Source organism: Lipophrys pholis (genome assembly GCF_963383615.2).
Source record: "Lipophrys pholis genome assembly, chromosome: 21".
NCBI lineage: Eukaryota > Metazoa > Chordata > Actinopteri > Blenniiformes > Blenniidae > Lipophrys > Lipophrys pholis.
In genome coordinates this window covers 1,618,871-1,641,431 of record NC_137649.1, presented here as the reverse complement: position 1 = coordinate 1,641,431, position 22,561 = coordinate 1,618,871, and the positions used below count along the sequence as shown (strand labels likewise).

The window sequence follows — 22,561 nt, the reverse complement described above, 5'->3', positions numbered from 1 at the left end:
GTGTGATTTTGGTCCTTCATTTACTAAAATCAGAACAATACAAAGATTAGCTTGACTGCTACGCAAGGATGACACGTAAATTTGTGAAGCTTCCCTCGTTTTGGGGCGGCTGTGTCTCGGTTGGTAGACTGGTCGTCATCAGTGACATGACCACTTTGTCAGTAACGACTAATCTAAGGCGCAGTGGCGTTTCTAGATGTAAATACTTGGTGGGGTAGACTTTATTTCAGGTCTAGTGACACCACTGAATTCCAAAGTAAAGTGTGTGCACAACCTTTTAGCCACAACATTATAACCACCATATAGGCGTTGAGCCCGTAAAAATGTTGAGCCTTGGAAGTAGCCGAACAAGAATAAAATAAAATTAAATAAAAAAAAAATGTATCAACGTCGGGGTTCAAACCAGGTCACGCTGCTTCGGGGACGCGGTTCAGCCACTGGATTAGGGTACAGCTACAAACTAATGAGATTCTTAAAAAGTTTTCCTCACCATGTGACACAGTTCACAACTACTTACTTTAATTTTCTCTGCTAAACTAAGCTTTTCAAACTCGTAGTAGTAAATAATCAAACTAATTAATTTTTATTCAAAAGTATTTGTTAGCTTTAGCTGCTAACAAGCTGGTATTTGTGACGACTCTCCGGTTCTGTGAAGCTCCGCCTCTATCAGCGCCAGCCAATCAGCTCTGAGTATCTAATGACGTTGTTAGTGGGCGGGGCTTCAGGCTTCAAACTCCAAGAGGCATCAAGATCACGTGATCTGAATGAACAGAGCCACAGTCTGAGCATCAACAATTTACTGCATGCAATACACACTGCATGGTGAGAGAGGGGCGAGCTACACTACTGCAATACACACTGCATGGTGAGAGAGGGGCGAGCTACACTACTGCAATACACACTGCATGGTGAGAGAGGGGCGAGCTACACTACTGCAATACACACTGCATGGTGAGAGAGACACTGCCTGTCACATAGAGCAGGCAGTGCAAATGAATAAATAAACAGATGAATAGTAGCAACAACAGACTGCAGCTACCTCTCGGGGTAAATAAATACCTGTAATAGTAAAAATCTGATAATCAGATATAAATACATTAAAGAATGAAGGTCAAAGGTTAAACTATGTATCAACAGGGTGTTGATGTAGAGACAGTGGGGGTGTAGTCGGCAGCTGCTGAAGTAACTTAAAAAGTTACCTGTGATCAAACTTAGCTACTCTTAAAAACAAATAATCAGTAAAGTAACCAAGTTACTTTTTAAAGGAGTAACTAGTAATCAAATTACTCTTCCAAGGTAACTGTGGCAACACCGGTTGTCACTCAATCTGAAGGTTGTAGGTTCAATTCTCAGTCTCCGTATTTTGAAGTGTCCCGTCCACTGGTTAAAGGGGCAGTGGCAGCCTGAAGAAGCAGCCTTGAGGAAGTTCACAGGTTTGATCCCCTCTGTGGTCGGGTCAGCACTGTGGGTCCCTGAGCTCGACCTTTGACCCCCGTCAGCTGCCTGGAGCCAGTGTGAAACACTTGTCAATGATGGTGAATATGAAATGTAGAGAAAACACTGCATTTCCATTACGAGGTGCTTCTTCTGGCTCTGTTTAGCAACACCGAACCACTGCATGTGACTTTAGGACAGCAGAGAGGCTGGAGTGAAAGGCAACTGGTTGTGTTTTCAGTGTCCGGTATCATCCAGATCACACTCACACATTTATTGTGGCGGTAAATGTGCTGCATGAGATTATTAAGTGGTGAGAAACATGTAACTTCTGGACTGCTGTGATATCTGGGCTTCATAAACCGGGTCCCAAATTCAGAATTGAGACTGACTTACTGTTCATGTGACGTGTTTCCACAGGACGGAGCTGTCCTCAGTGGTCGGCTTGAAAGGCTGCGTCAAAGGTTTCCAGTTCCAGAAGAAAGACTTCAACCTGCTGGAGCAGCCGGGAACCATCGGCATCAGCAGTGGCTGTCCTGAGGAGTCCTTTGTAAGACACACACACACACACACACACACACACACACACACACACACACACACACACACACACACACACACACACACACACACACACACACACACACACACACACACACACACAGAACTGTGGAGGGTTCAGGATGCTGAGGGTGAAACCTGTTTGATGATGACAGATGTCCAATAAAGCTTATTTCACCGGGGAGAGCTTCCTGGGATCCACCGCCAAGATTTCACCCTTCGATAACTTTGAAGGAGGATTAAACTTCAGGACGCTGCTGCCGGGTGGGCTCCTCTTCTATCACAGTGAAGGGGTAAACACATCTCCACACACTTTTCAGCATGATAACTGGCTGTGCTCTGATATCTCATCACTTTCATTCCTCATGTTCAGTCTGAGGAGTTCAGCATCTCCCTGGAGAACGGAGCTGTGGTGCTCAACAACAGAGGCACAAAGGTCAAATCACACAAGAAGCAATATAACGATGGACGGACACACTTCTTAGTGGCCTCGGTCAACGGTCAGAAGTAAGTGTTTCCTTCACTGCATAGCTCCAGGATGTTCTTCATCTGAAAAAGAAAAAGAAAAAAAAAGCAAACGTATTCACTAGTGTTGTTCCGATACCAATTTTGTGTCCCGATACCTGGTTGCATTGTATCGGGCGATACCGATACTTGCCGATACCGATACTTGCCGATACCGCAGTGTTTAAAAAAGATATGGCCTGTTTTTCTTCCAATTCTTCAGAACTGCATCCTCACTTAGTTGTATAAATCATTGCTATCATGGCTTCATCTGGTTGCTTAACCCTTTGTGAAACAGGAAAAAAACACCAACACAGTAAATGTAGGACAACTTTTTTATTTCCTACCTGGTATGGGTGGAACTGAAAAATGAATAAACTTTAAATAAACCTGAGTTTTAGCTCACAAATTCAAAAAAATAGTGCAATATCCATGTACCGGTAAATACATGTAAAACAGTAGTACAACTGCAGTTAAATTTAAATTAAAATAACAAATAATATAGATATGAGGCTTTCCTTGGCATGCACTGAATACGGTACTGTGTATCGGCGAGTTAATAGTTCGTACCTGCCGATACCGATACCGATACCGATACCAGCTTTTAGTGTGGTATTGGCCCCCCCTCCCGATACTGGTATCGGTATCGGCACAACACTAGTATTCACATTATGATTAGAAGGGCAGCATGGCTCGGATGGTAGTCCCCAATCAGAATGTTGCAGGTTCGATTCCCATCTCTGCCTGTCTACAAGTGTCCTTGGGCAAGACACTGAACCCTGAACTGCCTGCAGGGAGAGAGGGAGTGGTTGGTGGTGGTCAGAGGGTCCGATGGTGCAGATTAGCAGCCTCGCCTCCGTCAGTCTGCCCAGAGCAGCTGTGGCTACATACGTAGTTTACCACCATCCAGTATGGAGGGAATGAATAATGTAAAGCATCTTTGAGTGTCCAGAAAAGCTCTATATAAAACCTCAGCATTATTATTATTAGAAGTTAAACCACTACTAACAGTGAAATCCCTCCAGTCTGAGCTCAGGTGGTAAATGATTCTGTGACCAGCAGTCTCATCATCCATCTGAGAGTCTGTAGGACTCAAACCACGTCAGTCAGTGAGTTAATCAGTCAGTGAGTCAATTAGTCAGTGAGTCAATCAGTCAGTGAGTTAATCAGTCAGTGAGTCAATCAGTCAGTGAGTTAATCAGTCAGTGAGTCAATTAGTCAGTGAGTCAATCAGTCAGTGAGTCAATCAGTCAGTGAGTTAATCAGTCAGTGAGTCAATCAGTCAGTGAGTTAATCAGTCAGTGAGTCAATCAGTCAGTGAGTTAATCAGTCAGTGAGTTAATCAGTCAGTGAGTCAATTAGTCAGTGAGTCAATCAGTCAGTGAGTCAATCAGTCAGTGAGTTAATCAGTCAGTGAGTCAATCAGTCAGTGAGTTAATCAGTCAGTGAGTCAATCAGTCAGTGAGTCAATCAGTCAGTGAGTTAATCAGTCAGTGAGTCAATCAGTCAGTGAGTCAATCAGTCAGTGAGTTAATCAGTCAGTGAGTCAATCAGTCAGTGAGTTAATCAGTCAGTGAGTTAATCAGTCAGTGATGTAGGGAGAAACAAGAATAAAGTCAGTTAATTCCCTGAGGTTAGATCAAACTCTTTCCTGTGTGGAGCTGCTATTGATGTTAATGAAGTTTCTCCACGAAGACCAACCTGAACATACAGTCTGATTACATATGGACAGTTCAGAGGACACACATTTCCCCCTCATATGAGGTTTATTCATGTTTTTTTTTTACTATAGTACTTTGTACTTTGAATTGAGTTCGATACCAAAAACTAACAGTAGTTCGGGTATTGTTACACGTGATTATATCGGTGTAGACCAGCATCCATGACAACTGCAGCTTTGCTGGTTGGCAGACAAATACAGACGTCTTGTCGTTTAGTTTAAATTGTCCAGGTTAAATTGTACTTTAGCCACTTACTGATACCCAGTGGTCATCCTCAGATGTTAGTAACTAGTTAACTGTCTCATTTCAGGTATTCACTGTTGGTAGACGACAAAGACAAACAAGAGAAGAAACGTCCAGCGTCAGCCACAAGGTCCTCAGCAGACCCCGCTGCAAAGACCTTTTACTTCGGAGGGTCTCCCAAGAGCAGCTTCAAGAACTTCACAGGCTGCATCAGCTACGCCTACATCAACAGGTAAACCCTCATCCAGCTCTGAGGCAGGGCTGAGAGGGAGCAGCTGCTAACAGATCCTTCTACAATGAGAGCCTGAGATGTTTAGGACCATGGGTACATGCTAATGTTGATCTGTGGTCTGTAGACAAGATCGGGACATCGAGCCTGAAGACTTCCAGAGGTACACAGAGAAAGTCCAGACGTCTCTGCAGGACTGTCCAGTCCAGCACCCCCCAGCTGCCCTGCTGTCAAAGCAGAGGGAAACCACCACACGAGCCAATCCCAGCCTGCCACAGAAGGTACGACCCACATCGGTCCTGAGCACCTCGCTGCTGGGAGACGAATCCTGCAAATAGAAACAGATCGTCTCCTCAAATGAACGGTGGTGCCTAACACTGGACGGGAGAAAGACCGTCACATGTCAATCCTGCTAACATTCTGGATCAACGGTAACTTCAACAGAAGGGATCTCGTTCCCTTTGCCCCAGGCAGTCATTAAAGCTGTGGAGACGACCAGGATCTGTTCAACCAGGCAGAAACTTCCTGGAGAGCAGAACCTGCCCAAATCTTGATTTTCAGTATGAATGTAGACGGAAAGTTGAGCCTCACCATCCTTCTGAAGCAAGAGGTGTCAGAACAGTTAGCAATTGGATAACTGGCTCTTCTTGAAGCAGAATTCAGGAAGCTGTGGACTCTCCTCCCACTAAAGGAATTCATAAACTAGCTGGATGTGAAGAGAGGGACACATGCACAGAGCAGGTGTCCTGCAGAAGCACTGCTCTGCTAGTTAATCCTGACATCTTGGTTATATGTGCTGTTCAAGCTAACCTCAATAAATACTCTGATAGGTAACCAGGGATAAACCCAGCCTTCCTCCGGGGCTGATGGAGCTGAAAAGTGATGATCCAGAGCCAAACATTAAGACCTGCTACCTCTCCTCGAGCCCCAGAGCGACCAGCCAAGCTTTCCACTATGGCGGCATCGCCAACAGCAGGCAGCACTACGGAGACGTCCCCGAGTCCTTCTCTCAGAGGTGGGTCCAAACTCCAAACCTCACAGGGGACATCTCAGACCCTCTGCCAGGACGGAGCATGAGCACTCCCATCCAAACTGAATAGAGCAGACGAACTCAGTGTTTGACTATATTTCTCAGTTTATCACCAATGAAGATTTTTATTCTACACATTCTCTTCGCTCGCCGGTGTCAGACATGTGGCCCGTGGACCAAAAACAGCCCACGAGGAAATTCAGTCTGGTTTGTGGGTTGACTTTGTAAATGAAACTACACGACAGCAACCACATTTTACTGAAAGAAACTGCTGGTCGTAGTTTGTCCAGATGAGGACTCAGTCTTTCAGGAGGGCGAGTAATACAAGTACAGAACAGTTCACATTTCTATTGTAGGGGGCAGAACTGACTGTAGGGGGCAGTACTCACTGTAGTACCCACAGTAAGGGGCAGAACTGACTGAAGAGGGCAGTACTCACTGTAATACCCACTGTAGGGTGGAGAACTGACTGTAGGGGGCAGAATACGCTGTAGGGGGCAGAACTGACTGAAGAGGGCAGTACTCACTGTAGTACCCACTTTAGGGGGCAGAACTAACTGTAGGGGGCAGTACTCACTGTAATACCCACTGTAGGGGGCAGAACTGACTGTAGGGGGCAGTACTCGCTGTAGTACCCACAGTGGGGGGCAGAACTGACTGTAGGGGGCAGTACTCGCTGTAAAACCCACTGTAGGGGGCAGTACTGACTGTAGGGGGCAGTACTCTCTGTAGTACCCACAGTAGGGGGCAGAACTGACTGTAGGGGGCAGAATACACTGTAGGGGGCAGTACTGACTGTAGTACTCACTGTTGGGGGGCTGGTTCATCCTTGCCCTACTGTTTTTACATGAAGAAGCTGCAGCGTCCGTCACTGTTTCTCTGAACCAAAACAAAAGTTCTTCTTTGTCCTTACTTCTCTGTGTTCCACATTCTTACGTAGGACTTGATTGAATACGTTCTCCTGCTTCCAGGTCCCACTTTTCTTTGTCCCTGAAGACCCACTCGTCCTCAGGCGTCATCTTCTACGTATGTGACGACCAAGAGGACGACTTTATGGCTCTCGTCCTGGTTCATGGAAAACTCCTGTACACGTTCAACGTCGGAAACCAGAGAGTTAAAATCCGGAGCAAGGAGAAGTACAACGATGGAGCCTGGCACAATGTGAGTCCAATCATCCTCAAACAGGATTTAGATCTTTTATAGACATGCAGACGATGGCCGTGTGTTGAATTTACACGATTCTCTCATTGTTTTTCTGAAGATTATCTTCACCAGGGATGGGGGAATGGGCCGCTTAATAATTGATGGACTCACCGTGTTGGAGGACCGAGTTGAGACGAGTGACGTCTCCTGGAACGTCAGCAGCCCATTCTTCATCGGAGGAGTTCCTCCGGGGACAGCGCAGAAGAATATTGAGGTACAGGATGAAGTCTGGTTTGTGAAAAGGATGAGATACCAAAGCCATGCAGGGATAATTTGAAATGGACCTCAGGATGATCTATAGATCTGTGGGACATAGAATAGATAAAATCACCTGAAAGGAAGTTAGATTTTTTTCTGATTCTGCACGTTCCACGACTATTTTTCATTGTTGATCATCAGTCTCCATTAAAACGATGAGAAAATGACCAGTAATGCTGAACAGGAGCTGTTCCTGTGTTTCCTCAGAGGGTCTCTGCCTACAGCTTCACCGGCTGCCTGAAGAACCTGCAGCTGGACGGACAGTGGCTGTCCTCCGTGGCAGAAACATTCGGGGTCACTCCGTGCTTTCAGGGACTTTCCGAGGCGGGGACGTACTTCTCAGAGGAGGGGGGATATGTTGTCCTCGGTACACTTCAACACCTTGAAATACAGTTCTTTAAAACAATTCAAACTGGGTTGTACATTAAAGCTTTTCTTGATCCTAGTTCTGTGTGGCTGAATCTCCACACAACTCAGAGTTAGAGGCTCACACAGCCTTACTAAACATGTTGGAGTCCTCTAACTCACCTCTTTTATGATTTAAAAAACTAACTTTCAGATCAGTCCTTCAGCCTGGGCCTGAGGTTCGAGCTGGTGATGGAGGTGCGCCCCCGGGTGGCCTCGGGGCTGCTGCTGCTGGAGCGCTCCCCAGAGGGATTCTTCTCCGTGTACATTCATCACGGAGCGGTGAGGCTTCGGTTGCTCACAGGAAACGGCTGCTTGTGTCGGCAGGTGGTCACATTTAAAGCCGCTGTGCTGTTCCCCTCTCAGGTGGTGGTCCTGGTGAAGGACGGGGCGAAGGAGTTCTTCACTCAGGTGTCTCCTCGGCACGGTGTGTGTGACGGCACCTGGCACAGGATCACAGGTGAGAGCTGCTGACAGGTTCTCCACAGTGAACACAGGTAGACATCACCATCACCATCACCATCACCATCACCATCACCATCACCATCACCATCACCACCACCATCACCACCACCACCACCATCACCACCACCACCACCACCACCATCACCATCACCATCACCATCACCACCATCACCATCACCATCACCATCACCACCACCATCACCATCACCATCACCATCACCATCACCATCACCATCACCACCACCACCATCACCACCACCACCACCACCATCACCATCACCACCACCATCACCACCACCATCACCATCACCATCACCATCACCACCACCATCACCACCACCATCACCACCACCATCACCAGCACCATCAGCTACAGGATTCTACAAGCACATTGTCAAGACACCGGGGTCTGAAGTAAATCAGGATAAATAATATGTTTAGAATCATTTGAGTTTCTGTGTGACTCAGATTGGCTGCTGGAGTGTGTTGGTTGGTGTGTGTGTGTGTGTGTGTGTGTGTGTGTGTGTGTGTGTGTGTGTGTGTGTGTGTGTGTGTGTGTGTGTGTGTGTGTGTGTGTGTGTGTGTGTGTGTGTGTGTGTGTGTGTGTGTGTGTGTGTGTGTGTTAGCTGGTGTGTGTTAGTTGGTGTGTGTGTGTGTGTGCGTGTGTTAGTTGGTGTGTGTTAGTTTATGTGTGTTAGCTGGTGTGTGTTAGCTGGTGTGTGTTTGTTGGTGTGTGTGTGTGTGTTAGTTGGTGTGTGTGTGTTAGTTGGTGTGTGTTAGCTGGTGTGTGTTAGTTGGTGTGTGTTAGTTGGTGTGTGTTAGCTGGTATGTGTTAGTTGGTGTGTGTGTGTGTGTGTTAGTTGGTGTGTGTTAGTTGGTGTGTGTTAGTTGGTGTGTGTTAGCTGGTGTGTGTTAGCTGGTGTGTGTTAGCTGGTGTGTGTTAGTTGGTGTGTGTGTGTGTGTTAGTTGGTGTGTGTGCGTGTGTTAGCTGGTGTGTGTTAGTTGGTGTGTGTGTGTGTGTGTGTGTGTGTGTGTGTGTGTGTTAGTTGGTGTGTGTTAGCTGGTGTGTGTTAGTTGGTGTGTGTGTGTGTGTGTGTGTGTGTGTGTGTGTGTGTGTGTGTGTGTGTGTGTGTGTGTTAGCTGGTGTGTGTTAGCTGGTGTGTGTTAGTTGGTGTGTGTGTGTGTGTGTGTGTGTGTGTGTGTGTGTTGGTGTGTGTGTGTTAGTTGGTGTGTGTTAGCTGGTGTGTGTTAGTTGGTGTGTGTGTGTGTGTTAGTTGGTGTGTGTTAGCTGGTGTGTGTTAGTTGGTGTGTGTGTGTTAGTTGGTGTGTGTTAGCTGGTGTGTGTGTGTTAGTTGGTGTGTGTGTGTTAGTTGGTGTGTGTTAGCTGGTGTGTGTGTGTGTTAGTTGGTGTGTGTGTGTTAGTTGGTGTGTGTTAGCTGGTGTGTGTTAGCTGGTGTGTGTGTGTGTGTGTTAGTTGGTGTGTGTTAGCTGGTGTGTGTTAGTTGGTGTGTGTGTGTGTGTGTGTTAGTTGGTGTGTGTTAGTTGGTGTGTGTTAGTTGGTGTGTGTTAGCTGGTGAGTGTTAGCTGGTGTGTGTTAGTTGGTGTGTGTTAGTTGGTGTGTGTTGGCTGGTGTGTGTTAGTTGGTGTGTGTTAGTTGGTGTGTGTTAGCTGGTGTGTGTTAGTTGGTGTGTGTGTGTTAGTTGGTGTGTGTGTGTTAGCTGGTGTGTGTTAGTTTGTGTGTGTTAGTTGGTGTGTGTTGGCTGGTGTGTGTTAGTTGGTGTGTGTTAGTTGGTGTGTGTTAGCTGGTGTGTGTTAGTTGGTGTGTGCTGGCTAGTGTGTGTTAGTTGGTGTGTGTTAGCTGGTGTGTGTGTGTGTTAGTTGGTGTGTGTGTGTTAGTTGGTGTGTGTTAGCTGGTGTGTGTTAGTTTATGTGTGTTAGCTGGTGTGTGTTAGTTTGTGTGTGTTAGCTGGTGTGTGTTAGTTGGTGTGTGTGTGTTAGTTGGTGTGTGTTAGCTGGTGTGTGTTAGTTGGTGTGTGTTAGCTGGTGTGTGTTAGCTGGTGTGTGTTAGCTGGTGTGTGTTAGCTGGTGTGTGTTAGTTGGTGTGTGTTAGCTGGTGTGTGTTAGCTGGTGTGTGTTAGCTGGTGTGTGTTAGTTGGTGTGTGTTAGTTGGTGTGTGTTAGCTGGTGTGTGTGTGTTAGTTGGTGTGTTAGCTGGTGTGTGTTAGTTGGTGTGTGTTAGTTGGAGTGTGTTAGCTGGTGTGTGTTAGTTGGTGTGCGTTAGCTGGTGTGTGTTAGCTGGTGTGTGTTAGTTGGTGTGTGTGTGTTAGTTGGTGTGTGTGTGTTAGTTGGTGTGTGTTAGTTGGAGTGTGTTAGTTGGTGTGTGTTAGTTGGTGTGTGTTAGCTGGTGTGTGTTAGCTGGTGTGTGTTAGCTGGTGTGTGTTAGCTGGTGTGTGTTAGTTGGTGTGCGTTAGCTGGTGTGCGTTAGTTGGTGTGTGTTAGTTGGTGTGTGTTAGTTGGTGTGTGTTAGCTGGTGTGTGTTAGCTGGTGTGTGTTAGTTGGTGTGTGTTAGCTGGTGTGTGTTAGCTGGTGTGTGTTAGCTGGTGTGTGTTAGCTGGTGTGTGTTAGTTGGTGTGCGTTAGCTGGTGTGTGTTAGCTGGTGTGTGTTAGTTGGTGTGTGTTAGCTGGTGTGTGTGTGTTAGTTGGTGTGTGTTAGTTGGTGTGTGTTAGTTGGAGTGTGTTAGTTGGTGTGTGTTAGCTGGTGTGTGTTAGTTGGTGTGTGTTAGTTGGTGTGTGTTAGTTGGAGTGTGTTAGTTGGAGTGTGTTAGCTGGAGTGTGTTAGTTGGTGTGTGTTAGTTGGTGTGTGTTAGTTGGAGTGTGTTAGCTGGTGTGTGTTAGCTGGTGTGTGTTAGTTGGTGTGTGTTAGCTGGTGTGTGTGTGTTAGTTGGTGTGTGTTAGTTGGTGTGTGTTAGTTGGAGTGTGTTAGTTGGTGTGTGTTAGTTGGTGTGTGTTAGTTGGAGTGTGTTAGTTGGAGTGTGTTAGCTGGAGTGTGTTAGTTGGTGTGTGTTAGTTGGAGTGTGTTAGCTGGTGTGTGTTAGTTGGTGTGTGTTAGTTGGAGTGTGTTAGTTGGAGTGTGTTAGCTGGAGTGTGTTAGTTGGTGTGTGTTAGTTGGTGTGTGTTAGTTGGAGTGTGTTAGCTGGTGTGTGTTAGTTGGTGTGTGTGTGTGTGTGCGTGTGTTAGTTGGTGTGTGTTAGTTGGTGTGTGTTAGCTGGTGTGTGTTAGCTGGTGTGTGTTAGTTGGTGTGTGTGTGTTAGTTGGTGTGTGTTTGTTGGTGTGTGTGTGTGTGTGTTAGTTGGTGTGTGTGTGTTAGTTGGTGTGTGTTAGCTGGTGTGTGTTAGTTGGTGTGTGTTAGCTGGTATGTGTTAGTTGGTGTGTGTGTGTGTGTGTTAGTTGGTGTGTGTTAGTTGGTGTGTGTTAGTTGGTGTGTGTTAGCTGGTGTGTGTTAGCTGGTGTGTGTTAGCTGGTGTGTGTTAGTTGGTGTGTGTGTGTGTGTTAGCTGGTGTGTGTTAGTTGGTGTGTGTGTGTGTGTGTGTGTGTGTGTGTGTGTGTGTGTGTGTGTGTGTGTGTTAGTTGGTGTGTGTTAGCTGGTGTGTGTTAGTTGGTGTGTGTGTGTGTGTGTGTGTGTGTGTGTGTGTGTGTGTTAGTTGGTGTGTGTGTTAGTTGGTGTGTGTTAGTTGGTGTGTGTTAGTTGGTGTGTGTTAGCTGGTGTGTGTTAGCTGGTGTGTGTTAGCTGGTGTGTGTTAGTTGGTGTGTGTGTGTGTGTTAGTTGGTGTGTGTGCGTGTGTTAGCTGGTGTGTGTTAGTTGGTGTGTGTGTGTGTGTGTGTGTGTGTGTGTGTGTGTGTGTGTTAGTTGGTGTGTGTTAGCTGGTGTGTGTTAGTTGGTGTGTGTGTGTGTGTGTGTGTGTGTGTGTGTGTGTTAGCTGGTGTGTGTTAGCTGGTGTGTGTTAGTTGGTGTGTGTGTGTGTGTGTGTGTGTGTTGGTGTGTGTGTGTTAGTTGGTGTGTGTTAGCTGGTGTGTGTTAGTTGGTGTGTGTGTGTGTGTTAGTTGGTGTGTGTTAGCTGGTGTGTGTTAGTTGGTGTGTGTGTGTTAGTTGGTGTGTGTTAGCTGGTGTGTGTGTGTTAGTTGGTGTGTGTGTGTTAGTTGGTGTGTGTTAGCTGGTGTGTGTGTGTGTTAGTTGGTGTGTGTGTGTTAGTTGGTGTGTGTTAGCTGGTGTGTGTTAGCTGGTGTGTGTGTGTGTGTGTTAGTTGGTGTGTGTTAGCTGGTGTGTGTTAGTTGGTGTGTGTGTGTGTGTGTGTTAGTTGGTGTGTGTTAGCTGGTGTGTGTTAGTTGGTGTGTGTGTGTGTGTGTGTTAGTTGGTGTGTGTTAGTTGGTGTGTGTTAGTTGGTGTGTGTTAGCTGGTGAGTGTTAGCTGGTGTGTGTTAGTTGGTGTGTGTTAGTTGGTGTGTGTTGGCTGGTGTGTGTTAGTTGGTGTGTGTTAGTTGGTGTGTGTTAGCTGGTGTGTGTTAGTTGGTGTGTGTGTGTTAGTTGGTGTGTGTGTGTTAGCTGGTGTGTGTTAGTTTGTGTGTGTTAGTTGGTGTGTGTTGGCTGGTGTGTGTTAGTTGGTGTGTGTTAGTTGGTGTGTGTTAGCTGGTGTGTGTTAGTTGGTGTGTGCTGGCTAGTGTGTGTTAGTTGGTGTGTGTTAGCTGGTGTGTGTGTGTGTTAGTTGGTGTGTGTGTGTTAGTTGGTGTGTGTTAGCTGGTGTGTGTTAGTTTATGTGTGTTAGCTGGTGTGTGTTAGTTTGTGTGTGTTAGCTGGTGTGTGTTAGTTGGTGTGTGTGTGTTAGTTGGTGTGTGTTAGCTGGTGTGTGTTAGTTGGTGTGTGTTAGCTGGTGTGTGTTAGCTGTGTGTGTTAGCTGGTGTGTGTTAGCTGGTGTGTGTTAGTTGGTGTGTGTTAGCTGGTGTGTGTTAGCTGGTGTGTGTTAGCTGGTGTGTGTTAGTTGGTGTGTGTTAGTTGGTGTGTGTTAGCTGGTGTGTGTGTGTTAGTTGGTGTGTTAGCTGGTGTGTGTTAGTTGGTGTGTGTTAGTTGGAGTGTGTTAGCTGGTGTGTGTTAGTTGGTGTGCGTTAGCTGGTGTGTGTTAGCTGGTGTGTGTTAGTTGGTGTGTGTGTGTTAGTTGGTGTGTGTGTGTTAGTTGGTGTGTGTTAGTTGGAGTGTGTTAGTTGGTGTGTGTTAGCTGGTGTGTGTTAGCTGGTGTGTGTTAGCTGGTGTGTGTTAGCTGGTGTGTGTTAGTTGGTGTGCGTTAGCTGGTGTGCGTTAGTTGGTGTGTGTTAGTTGGTGTGTGTTAGTTGGTGTGTGTTAGCTGGTGTGTGTTAGCTGGTGTGTGTTAGTTGGTGTGTGTTAGCTGGTGTGTGTTAGCTGGTGTGTGTTAGCTGGTGTGTGTTAGCTGGTGTGTGTTAGTTGGTGTGCGTTAGCTGGTGTGTGTTAGCTTGTGTGTGTTAGTTGGTGTGTGTTAGCTGGTGTGTGTGTGTTAGTTGGTGTGTGTTAGTTGGTGTGTGTTAGTTGGAGTGTGTTAGTTGGTGTGTGTTAGCTGGTGTGTGTTAGTTGGTGTGTGTTAGTTGGTGTGTGTTAGCTGGTGTGTGTTAGTTGGTGTGTGTTAGTTGGAGTGTGTTAGTTGGTGTGTGTTAGCTGGTGTGTGTTAGTTGGTGTGTGTTAGTTGGTGTGTGTTAGCTGGTGTGTGTTAGCTGGTGTGTGTTAGTTGGTGTGTGTTAGCTGGTGTGTGTGTGTTAGTTGGTGTGTGTTAGTTGGTGTGTGTTAGTTGGTGTGTGTTAGTTGGAGTGTGTTAGTTGGAGTGTGTTAGCTGGAGTGTGTTAGTTGGTGTGTGTTAGTTGGAGTGTGTTAGCTGGTGTGTGTTAGTTGGTGTGTGTTAGTTGGAGTGTGTTAGTTGGAGTGTGTTAGCTGGAGTGTGTTAGTTGGTGTGTGTTAGTTGGAGTGTGTTAGCTGGTGTGTGTTAGTTGGTGTGTGTGTGTGTGTGCGTGTGTTAGTTGGTGTGTGTTAGTTGGTGTGTGTTAGCTGGTGTGTGTTAGCTGGTGTGTGTTAGTTGGTGTGTGTGTGTTAGTTGGTGTGTGTTTGTTGGTGTGTGTGTGTGTGTTAGTTGGTGTGTGTGTGTTAGTTGGTGTGTGTTAGCTGGTGTGTGTTAGTTGGTGTGTGTTAGTTGGTGTGTGTTAGCTGGTATGTGTTAGTTGGTGTGTGTGTGTGTGTGTTAGTTGGTGTGTGTTAGTTGGTGTGTGTTAGCTGGTGTGTGTTAGCTGGTGTGTGTTAGCTGGTGTGTGTTAGTTGGTGTGTGTGTGTGTGTTAGCTGGTGTGTGTTAGTTGGTGTGTGTGTGTGTGTGTGTGTGTGTGTGTGTGTGTGTGTGTTAGTTGGTGTGTGTTAGCTGGTGTGTGTTAGTTGGTGTGTGTGTGTGTGTGTGTGTGTGTGTGTGTGTGTGTGTGTGTGTGTGTGTGTGTGTGTGTGTGTGTGTTAGTTGGTGTGTGTGTGTTAGTTGGTGTGTGTTAGCTGGTGTGTGTTAGTTGGTGTGTGTGTGTTAGTTGGTGTGTGTTAGCTGGTGTGTGTTAGTTGGTGTGTGTGTGTTAGTTGGTGTGTGTTAGCTGGTGTGTGTGTGTTAGTTGGTGTGTGTGTGTTAGTTGGTGTGTGTTAGCTGGTGTGTGTGTGTGTTAGTTGGTGTGTGTGTGTTAGTTGGTGTGTGTTAGCTGGTGTGTGTTAGCTGGTGTGTGTGTGTGTGTGTTAGTTGGTGTGTGTTAGCTGGTGTGTGTTAGTTGGTGTGTGTTAGTTGGTGTGTGTTAGCTGGTGTGTGTGTGTTAGTTGGTGTGTGTTAGCTGGTGTGTGTTAGTTGGTGTGTGTTAGTTGGAGTGTGTTAGTTGGTGTGTGTTAGCTGGTGTGTGTTAGTTGGTGTGTGTTAGCTGGTGTGTGTTAGTTGGTGTGTGTTAGTTGGAGTGTGTTAGTTGGTGTGTGTTAGCTGGTGTGTGTTAGCTGGTGTGTGTTAGTTGGTGTGTGTTAGCTGGTGTGTGTGTGTTAGTTGGTGTGTGTTAGCTGGTGTGTGTTAGTTGGTGTGTGTTAGTTGGAGTGTGTTAGTTGGTGTGTGTTAGTTGGTGTGTGTTAGTTGGAGTGTGTTAGTTGGAGTGTGTTAGCTGGAGTGTGTTAGTTGGTGTGTGTTAGTTGGAGTGTGTTAGCTGGTGTGTGTTAGTTGGTGTGTGTTAGTTGGAGTGTGTTAGTTGGAGTGTGTTAGCTGGTGTGTGTTAGTTGGTGTGTGTTAGTTGGAGTGTGTTAGTTGGAGTGTGTTAGCTGGAGTGTGTTAGTTGGAGTGTGTTAGCTGGTGTGTGTTAGTTGGTGTGTGTTAGTTGGAGTGTGTTAGTTGGAGTGTGTTAGCTGGAGTGTGTTAGTTGGTGTGTGTTAGTTGGAGTGTGTTAGCTGGTGTGTGTTAGTTGGAGTGTGTTAGTTGGAGTGTGTTAGTTGGTGTGTGTTAGTTGGAGTGTGTTAGTTGGAGTGTGTTAGCTGGTGTGTGTGTGTGTGTGTGTTAGTTGGTGTGTGTTAGTTGGAGTGTGTTAGTTGGAGTGTGTTAGTTGGTGTGTGTGTGTGTGTTAGTTGGTGTGTGTTAGCTGGTGTGTGTTAGTTTGAGTGTGTTAGTTGGTGTGTGTGTGTGTTAGTTGGTGTGTGTGTGTTAGTTGGTGTGTGTTAGCTGGTGTGTGTGTGTGTTAGTTGGTGTGTGTGTGTTAGTTGGTGTGTGTTAGCTGGTGTGTGTTAGCTGGTGTGTGTGTGTGTGTGTTAGTTGGTGTGTGTTAGCTGGTGTGTGTTAGCTGGTGTGTGTTAGCTGGTGTGTGTTAGTTGGTGTGTGTGTGTGTGTTAGCTGGTGTGTGTTAGTTGGTGTGTGTGTGTGTGTGTGTGTGTGTGTGTGTGTGTGTGTGTTAGTTGGTGTGTGTTAGCTGGTGTGTGTTAGTTGGTGTGTGTGTGTGTGTGTGTGTGTGTGTGTGTGTGTGTGTTAGTTGGTGTGTGTGTGTTAGTTGGTGTGTGTTAGCTGGTGTGTGTTAGTTGGTGTGTGTGTGTTAGTTGGTGTGTGTTAGCTGGTGTGTGTTAGTTGGTGTGTGTGTGTTAGTTGGTGTGTGTTAGCTGGTGTGTGTGTGTTAGTTGGTGTGTGTGTGTTAGTTGGTGTGTGTTAGCTGGTGTGTGTGTGTGTTAGTTGGTGTGTGTGTGTTAGTTGGTGTGTGTTAGCTGGTGTGTGTTAGCTGGTGTGTGTGTGTGTGTGTTAGTTGGTGTGTGTTAGCTGGTGTGTGTTAGTTGGTGTGTGTTAGTTGGTGTGTGTTAGCTGGTGTGTGTGTGTTAGTTGGTGTGTGTTAGCTGGTGTGTGTTAGTTGGTGTGTGTTAGTTGGAGTGTGTTAGTTGGTGTGTGTTAGCTGGTGTGTGTTAGTTGGTGTGTGTTAGCTGGTGTGTGTTAGTTGGTGTGTGTTAGTTGGAGTGTGTTAGTTGGTGTGTGTTAGCTGGTGTGTGTTAGCTGGTGTGTGTTAGTTGGTGTGTGTTAGCTGGTGTGTGTGTGTTAGTTGGTGTGTGTTAGCTGGTGTGTGTTAGTTGGTGTGTGTTAGTTGGAGTGTGTTAGTTGGTGTGTGTTAGTTGGTGTGTGTTAGTTGGAGTGTGTTAGTTGGAGTGTGTTAGCTGGAGTGTGTTAGCTGGTGTGTGTTAGTTGGTGTGTGTTAGTTGGAGTGTGTTAGTTGGAGTGTGTTAGCTGGTGTGTGTTAGTTGGTGTGTGTTAGTTGGAGTGTGTTAGTTGGAGTGTGTTAGCTGGAGTGTGTTAGTTGGAGTGTGTTAGCTGGTGTGTGTTAGTTGGTGTGTGTTAGTTGGAGTGTGTTAGTTGGAGTGTGTTAGCTGGAGTGTGTTAGTTGGTGTGTGTTAGTTGGAGTGTGTTAGCTGGTGTGTGTTAGTTGGAGTGTGTTAGTTGGAGTGTGTTAGTTGGTGTGTGTTAGTTGGAGTGTGTTAGTTGGAGTGTGTTAGCTGGTGTGTGTGTGTGTGTGTGTTAGTTGGTGTGTGTTAGTTGGAGTGTGTTAGTTGGAGTGTGTTAGTTGGTGTGTGTGTGTGTGTTAGTTGGTGTGTGTTAGCTGGTGTGTGTTAGTTTGAGTGTGTTAGTTGGTGTGTGTGTGTGTTAGTTGGTGTGTGTGTGTTAGTTGGTGTGTGTTAGCTGGTGTGTGTGTGTGTTAGTTGGTGTGTGTGTGTTAGTTGGTGTGTGTTAGCTGGTGTGTGTTAGCTGGTGTGTGTGTGTGTGTGTTAGTTGGTGTGTGTTAGCTGGTGTGTGTTAGCTGGTGTGTGTTAGCTGGTGTGTGTTAGTTGGTGTGTGTGTGTGTGTTAGCTGGTGTGTGTTAGTTGGTGTGTGTGTGTGTGTGTGTGTGTGTGTGTGTGTGTGTGTGTGTGTGTGTGTGTTAGTTGGTGTGTGTTAGCTCGTGTGTGTTAGTTGGTGTGTGTGTGTGTGTGTGTGTGTGTGTGTGTGTGTGTGTGTTAGTTGGTGTGTGTGTGTTAGTTGGTGTGTGTTAGCTGGTGTGTGTTAGTTGGTGTGTGTGTGTTAGTTGGTGTGTGTTAGCTGGTGTGTGTTAGTTGGTGTGTGTGTGTTAGTTGGTGTGTGTTAGCTGGTGTGTGTGTGTTAGTTGGTGTGTGTGTGTTAGTTGGTGTGTGTTAGCTGGTGTGTGTGTGTGTTAGTTGGTGTGTGTGTGTTAGTTGGTGTGTGTTAGCTGGTGTGTGTTAGCTGGTGTGTGTGTGTGTGTGTTAGTTGGTGTGTGTTAGCTGGTGTGTGTTAGTTGGTGTGTGTTAGTTGGTGTGTGTTAGCTGGTGTGTGTGTGTTAGTTGGTGTGTGTTAGCTGGTGTGTGTTAGTTGGTGTGTGTTAGTTGGAGTGTGTTAGTTGGTGTGTGTTAGCTGGTGTGTGTTAGTTGGTGTGTGTTAGCTGGTGTGTGTTAGTTGGTGTGTGTTAGTTGGAGTGTGTTAGTTGGTGTGTGTTAGCTGGTGTGTGTTAGCTGGTGTGTGTTAGTTGGTGTGTGTTAGCTGGTGTGTGTGTGTTAGTTGGTGTGTGTTAGCTGGTGTGTGTTAGTTGGTGTGTGTTAGTTGGAGTGTGTTAGTTGGTGTGTGTTAGTTGGTGTGTGTTAGTTGGAGTGTGTTAGTTGGAGTGTGTTAGCTGGAGTGTGTTAGTTGGTGTGTGTTAGTTGGAGTGTGTTAGCTGGTGTGTGTTAGTTGGTGTGTGTTAGTTGGAGTGTGTTAGTTGGAGTGTGTTAGCTGGTGTGTGTTAGTTGGTGTGTGTTAGTTGGAGTGTGTTAGTTGGAGTGTGTTAGCTGGAGTGTGTTAGTTGGAGTGTGTTAGCTGGTGTGTGTTAGTTGGTGTGTGTTAGTTGGAGTGTGTTAGTTGGAGTGTGTTAGCTGGAGTGTGTTAGTTGGTGTGTGTTAGTTGGAGTGTGTTAGCTGGTGTGTGTTAGTTGGAGTGTGTTAGTTGGAGTGTGTTAGTTGGTGTGTGTTAGTTGGAGTGTGTTAGTTGGAGTGTGTTAGCTGGTGTGTGTGTGTGTGTGTGTTAGTTGGTGTGTGTTAGTTGGAGTGTGTTAGTTGGAGTGTGTTAGTTGGTGTGTGTGTGTGTGTTAGTTGGTGTGTGTTAGCTGGTGTGTGTTAGTTGGTGTGTGTGTGTGTTAGTTGGTGTGTGTGTGTTAGTTGGTGTGTGTTAGCTGGTGTGTGTGTGTGTTAGTTGGTGTGTGTGTGTTAGTTGGTGTGTGTTAGCTGGTGTGTGTTAGCTGGTGTGTGTGTGTGTGTGTTAGTTGGTGTGTGTTAGCTGGTGTGTGTTAGTTGGTGTGTGTTAGCTGGTGTGTGTGTGTGTGTTAGTTGGAGTGTGTTAGTTGGTGTGTGTGTGTGTGTGTTAGCTGGTGTGTGTTAGCTGGTGTGTGTCGTGGAAAGAGGATGTGCATCATTAAAAATCCACTGCGTGCAAAATGACTTTTATTTTTAATACTTGAAATTTATTGGTTTTTTTGTCCATGTTTCATAATGTGTCTTTAATTTCGTCCGTTCTGCCGTGTAGGATTCCTTTTGCAGGCGAAGTATCAGGGAGACCTGATAACTTTACTCCAGTTATCTAGTGGAGCATCTTCCTCTACCCTTTTACCAGTTCTTGCTTTCTTTGCTGCAGCGGTCACTATTAGCAGGTCTCTATCATGTCCAGTCTGTCTCTTCCTGGTAAATCACCCACATAAAGTGTTGTGTATTTTGTTGGGATGACCAAAGATATGCTGGAAGGCCTCCTGAAGGTTTTTCCAGAATATTTGGATTTTTGGGGCAGCTCCAAATAATGTGGTGGGGATCTGCTCCCCCATCCCCACAAATAAACTGTGGAAACTTGTATTTCAGGAGGAGAAATGACTTTTAGAAGAACTGATGTGGTTTAGCTGTTCAGTCAGATCCAAGTGAGGTTTTAACGTCTTTAACCTTGGTCGAGGTCGGCTGTGGACAAATGTTTCCTTTATGAAGTCATTCTGGTCTCTGGTGTGTGTTTGATCCAGTTCTTAACAGATTCTAATCTCTCAGATTCTCCTGCTCTGCCAGAGATCTTTATTACCTGAAGGATTTGCCTCCTCCATCCGACTCCAACACTTTGTGTGGTTTTCTTTCAGAAAGAACTTATTTTCTGTAAATTCAAGACGTTCCTGTTCTTGTTTGCTTTTCCAGATCAAACGTCTAAACTCAGTTTCAGTATAATCTTTTGTGAGAGTTTTACCTTTCTGAACGTGCACGCTCTCTCTTATCATAGTGTTGTGTGTAGTACTTGTGTTTGTATACCTTTATATATGTTTGATTATATTAATATGATGGCCACAAGAAATAGGACCTGTATAACCCCCAGAAATATATATTGTAGAAACAGGTAAAGTCTACAAAACATGTTTCGTTGTGCTCTGGTACTGTACCAGTAGAAGATGAGGGGAAACATCGAGTTTAATTAAAGTCCAGGTTCCTAAACTTCCCGTTGAATCGAGTGAAATCTGTCATTTTTCTGGTTGACATAAGGACAGAGGTGTTGAATTATTAACGAGGGACATTTTCTACAACTTTTCACCAAAAATAAAAACAACACAGCTTTTAATGAATTACTTTAAGATGAAGAGGGTTTTGTTTTTGTTGTATTTCCTCAAACTGTGATTAGTGATGCGTTTATTATATTCCTCATCTTCAAACACAATTCCCTCTGAAGACAGACGGGACGTCCCCCATGTTGTGTCTTCCTGCCGGGAGGAACTCGGCAGTCACATGACCTGAAGTCTCCCGGTACAGTTTCAGAGCTGCTGGTGAAATTCTGTGAGACGCTCCACTACGTTTTGGGCTGTTTACACACATAAGGAGTGAGACTGGGTTGCATAGCTTCAGCTAACATGAAGATTATAGAGCATCTTCCTCCCACTGAGGTCACACAAGTAAAACACAACCATCGTCCGGTCATCCTGCTTTATCTCAGACAGCAGCAGCGTCTGTTTAAACTGTTCGATGTTTTTAGAATCAAAATAGGTTGTTTTTTATGATTTTGACGATATTTTAAATATTGTATATCTGCTTGGTCTCAGTGATCCGGGATGTCAATGTCGTCCAGCTGGACGTGGACTCAGAGATCAACCATGTGGTGGGTCCAGTGAGCCCCGGGTCAGCAGACAGCAGGCAGCCGGTGTTCATCGGAGCAGGTGAGTCGGGCGCGGCCGCTCCGTCTCGTCCAGCTGTGCTGGTGGAAACAGCGTTTTCTCACCGTGCCTTCTCCCTGCTCTCAGGTCCCGCCCTGCCGGAGGGCATCCCCGTCAGGAAGCCTTACGTGGGCTGTGTGAGGAACCTGAGCATCGACAGCAGCCGAGCGAGCTTCAACAAAGCGGCTCTGGTCAGCGGGGCCGTCAGTGTGGGGGTCTGTCCGGCAGCGTAGCGCTGGACCACCGTCACCAGAGGGGCCGCTTCCTGTTAAACATAGCCACCGAGAGTATCACCATTCTTTCTGTCTTTGTCACTTGCTTCTGTTTGTTACTCTCGTCCTCCATCTTTCTGTCACAGACCAAGAAAAGTCCCAATTTAAATCTCTGCTCAGCCATCCTGTGGATCTAAAGGCCAATCCATGCTCTCCGCAAGGAGACTTCAGAATCCTTCAGAATCCTCACCGCCCCCGTGCGGTAGGGTGCACACCGAACCCACTGCAGTCCACCGCGCAGCCCACATTTTGTGACTGCACCACCTGTGCTCGCTGACTGCTCCTGCTCCAGAGCTGCTCCTGCTCCAGAGCTGCTGGACGTTGTGTGAGGAGATCCTCCGTCTCCCGTCTGAACAATCACTATTTAAAAGCAGATAAAGATCCAGAGGATCAAAACTCCTGAAGTGAAACATAAACTACTTGAGGAACGGTGGAGAACGCCGGGCAGCAGAGGTGGAGATAGTTTCTGGATCGTTACGTTACGTTATGGAGCGTTATGTTACGGAACGCTCATGGAAGTGAACCCAGAGTGTAGTATGGACACAATCATGTGCGCCTTGCGGAGCGCATGGGGAGGCCTCCAGTCTGCACAACACCTGACCCGACCTGGGTCCTGTCTGTCGTCTCCCCTTCTTAAAGGTTTCCTGTCCACATGTGAAGCACCTGCGTACATGCGACACCATGACAACTATCATACATGGTGTAGTATGTACTGGCCTATAGGTGGCACTGTAATGACTGGGTAAGACACTGAGCATGCAAAAGGTCTCATATTTGAACAAATCAACATCTGGCCTGATTAAAGTGACGAGAGTCAGCAGCTGCTGCAGCGGCTCTGGAGCAGGGACTCCACCATGCTGCTGGTGGGGAGGTGGGGAGGTGGGGGGGCTACCGGGTTGAGAGGCGGGGCGATGACATCATTGTTTTCAGTAAATTGATGCCTTGTCCGTCCACATGTCAAAGATGAGGCTGCATTTTAAAATGTCTCCACTCGAACCCGGTTTAAAAAGAAGCACATTGTCAGGCTCCTGAAACGCCGCGTGGATGATCGGCTAAAAACCATGTGATTACATGAACAGGGCCTCAGTCCACAGTATCACACACACACACACACACACACACACACACACACACACACACACACACACACACACACACACACACACACACACACACACACACACACACACACACACACACACACACACACACACACACACACACACAGATAACATGTTTGTCATGACTCCCCTTTAACTTGATGGCACATTTATCTTTTTTGTAAAAGCTCTTGTTGAAAACATTCTTTTGTATGTTTACATTCTGCTAATAAAAACATTACGTCATCATGTATCTTCGAGCCTGTTTCTGCCCCACAGGCACTAAAACATGAGTCCACAGGTTTGGACCAGAGTCCCGTTGTACCCATGGTATCCAGGTTTAGACACCTTGTGACCCCCTCCAAGTTAAAA

The 22,561-nt window shown here is 46.3% G+C and overlaps 1 protein-coding gene across 1 annotated transcript in view; it reads left to right on the top strand.

Moving 5' to 3' along the window:
- lama4 (laminin, alpha 4) overlaps positions 1 to 22,441 on the top strand; it is a 60,262-nt gene extending 37,821 nt beyond the window's left edge. The window contains exons 28-40 of the mRNA XM_080491168.1: positions 1,855 to 1,984; positions 2,151 to 2,288; positions 2,369 to 2,502; positions 4,531 to 4,695; positions 4,820 to 4,973; positions 5,523 to 5,707; positions 6,694 to 6,883; positions 6,984 to 7,139; positions 7,391 to 7,550; positions 7,743 to 7,870; positions 7,955 to 8,048; positions 20,707 to 20,820; positions 20,905 to 22,441. Coding sequence (XP_080347294.1) covers positions 1,855 to 1,984; positions 2,151 to 2,288; positions 2,369 to 2,502; positions 4,531 to 4,695; positions 4,820 to 4,973; positions 5,523 to 5,707; positions 6,694 to 6,883; positions 6,984 to 7,139; positions 7,391 to 7,550; positions 7,743 to 7,870; positions 7,955 to 8,048; positions 20,707 to 20,820; positions 20,905 to 21,050 — 1,894 coding nt within the window. The 3' untranslated portion in view covers positions 21,051 to 22,441. The remainder of the gene's footprint in view (positions 1 to 1,854; positions 1,985 to 2,150; positions 2,289 to 2,368; positions 2,503 to 4,530; positions 4,696 to 4,819; positions 4,974 to 5,522; positions 5,708 to 6,693; positions 6,884 to 6,983; positions 7,140 to 7,390; positions 7,551 to 7,742; positions 7,871 to 7,954; positions 8,049 to 20,706; positions 20,821 to 20,904) is intronic.
- Positions 22,442 to 22,561: the final 120 nt, after the last annotated feature.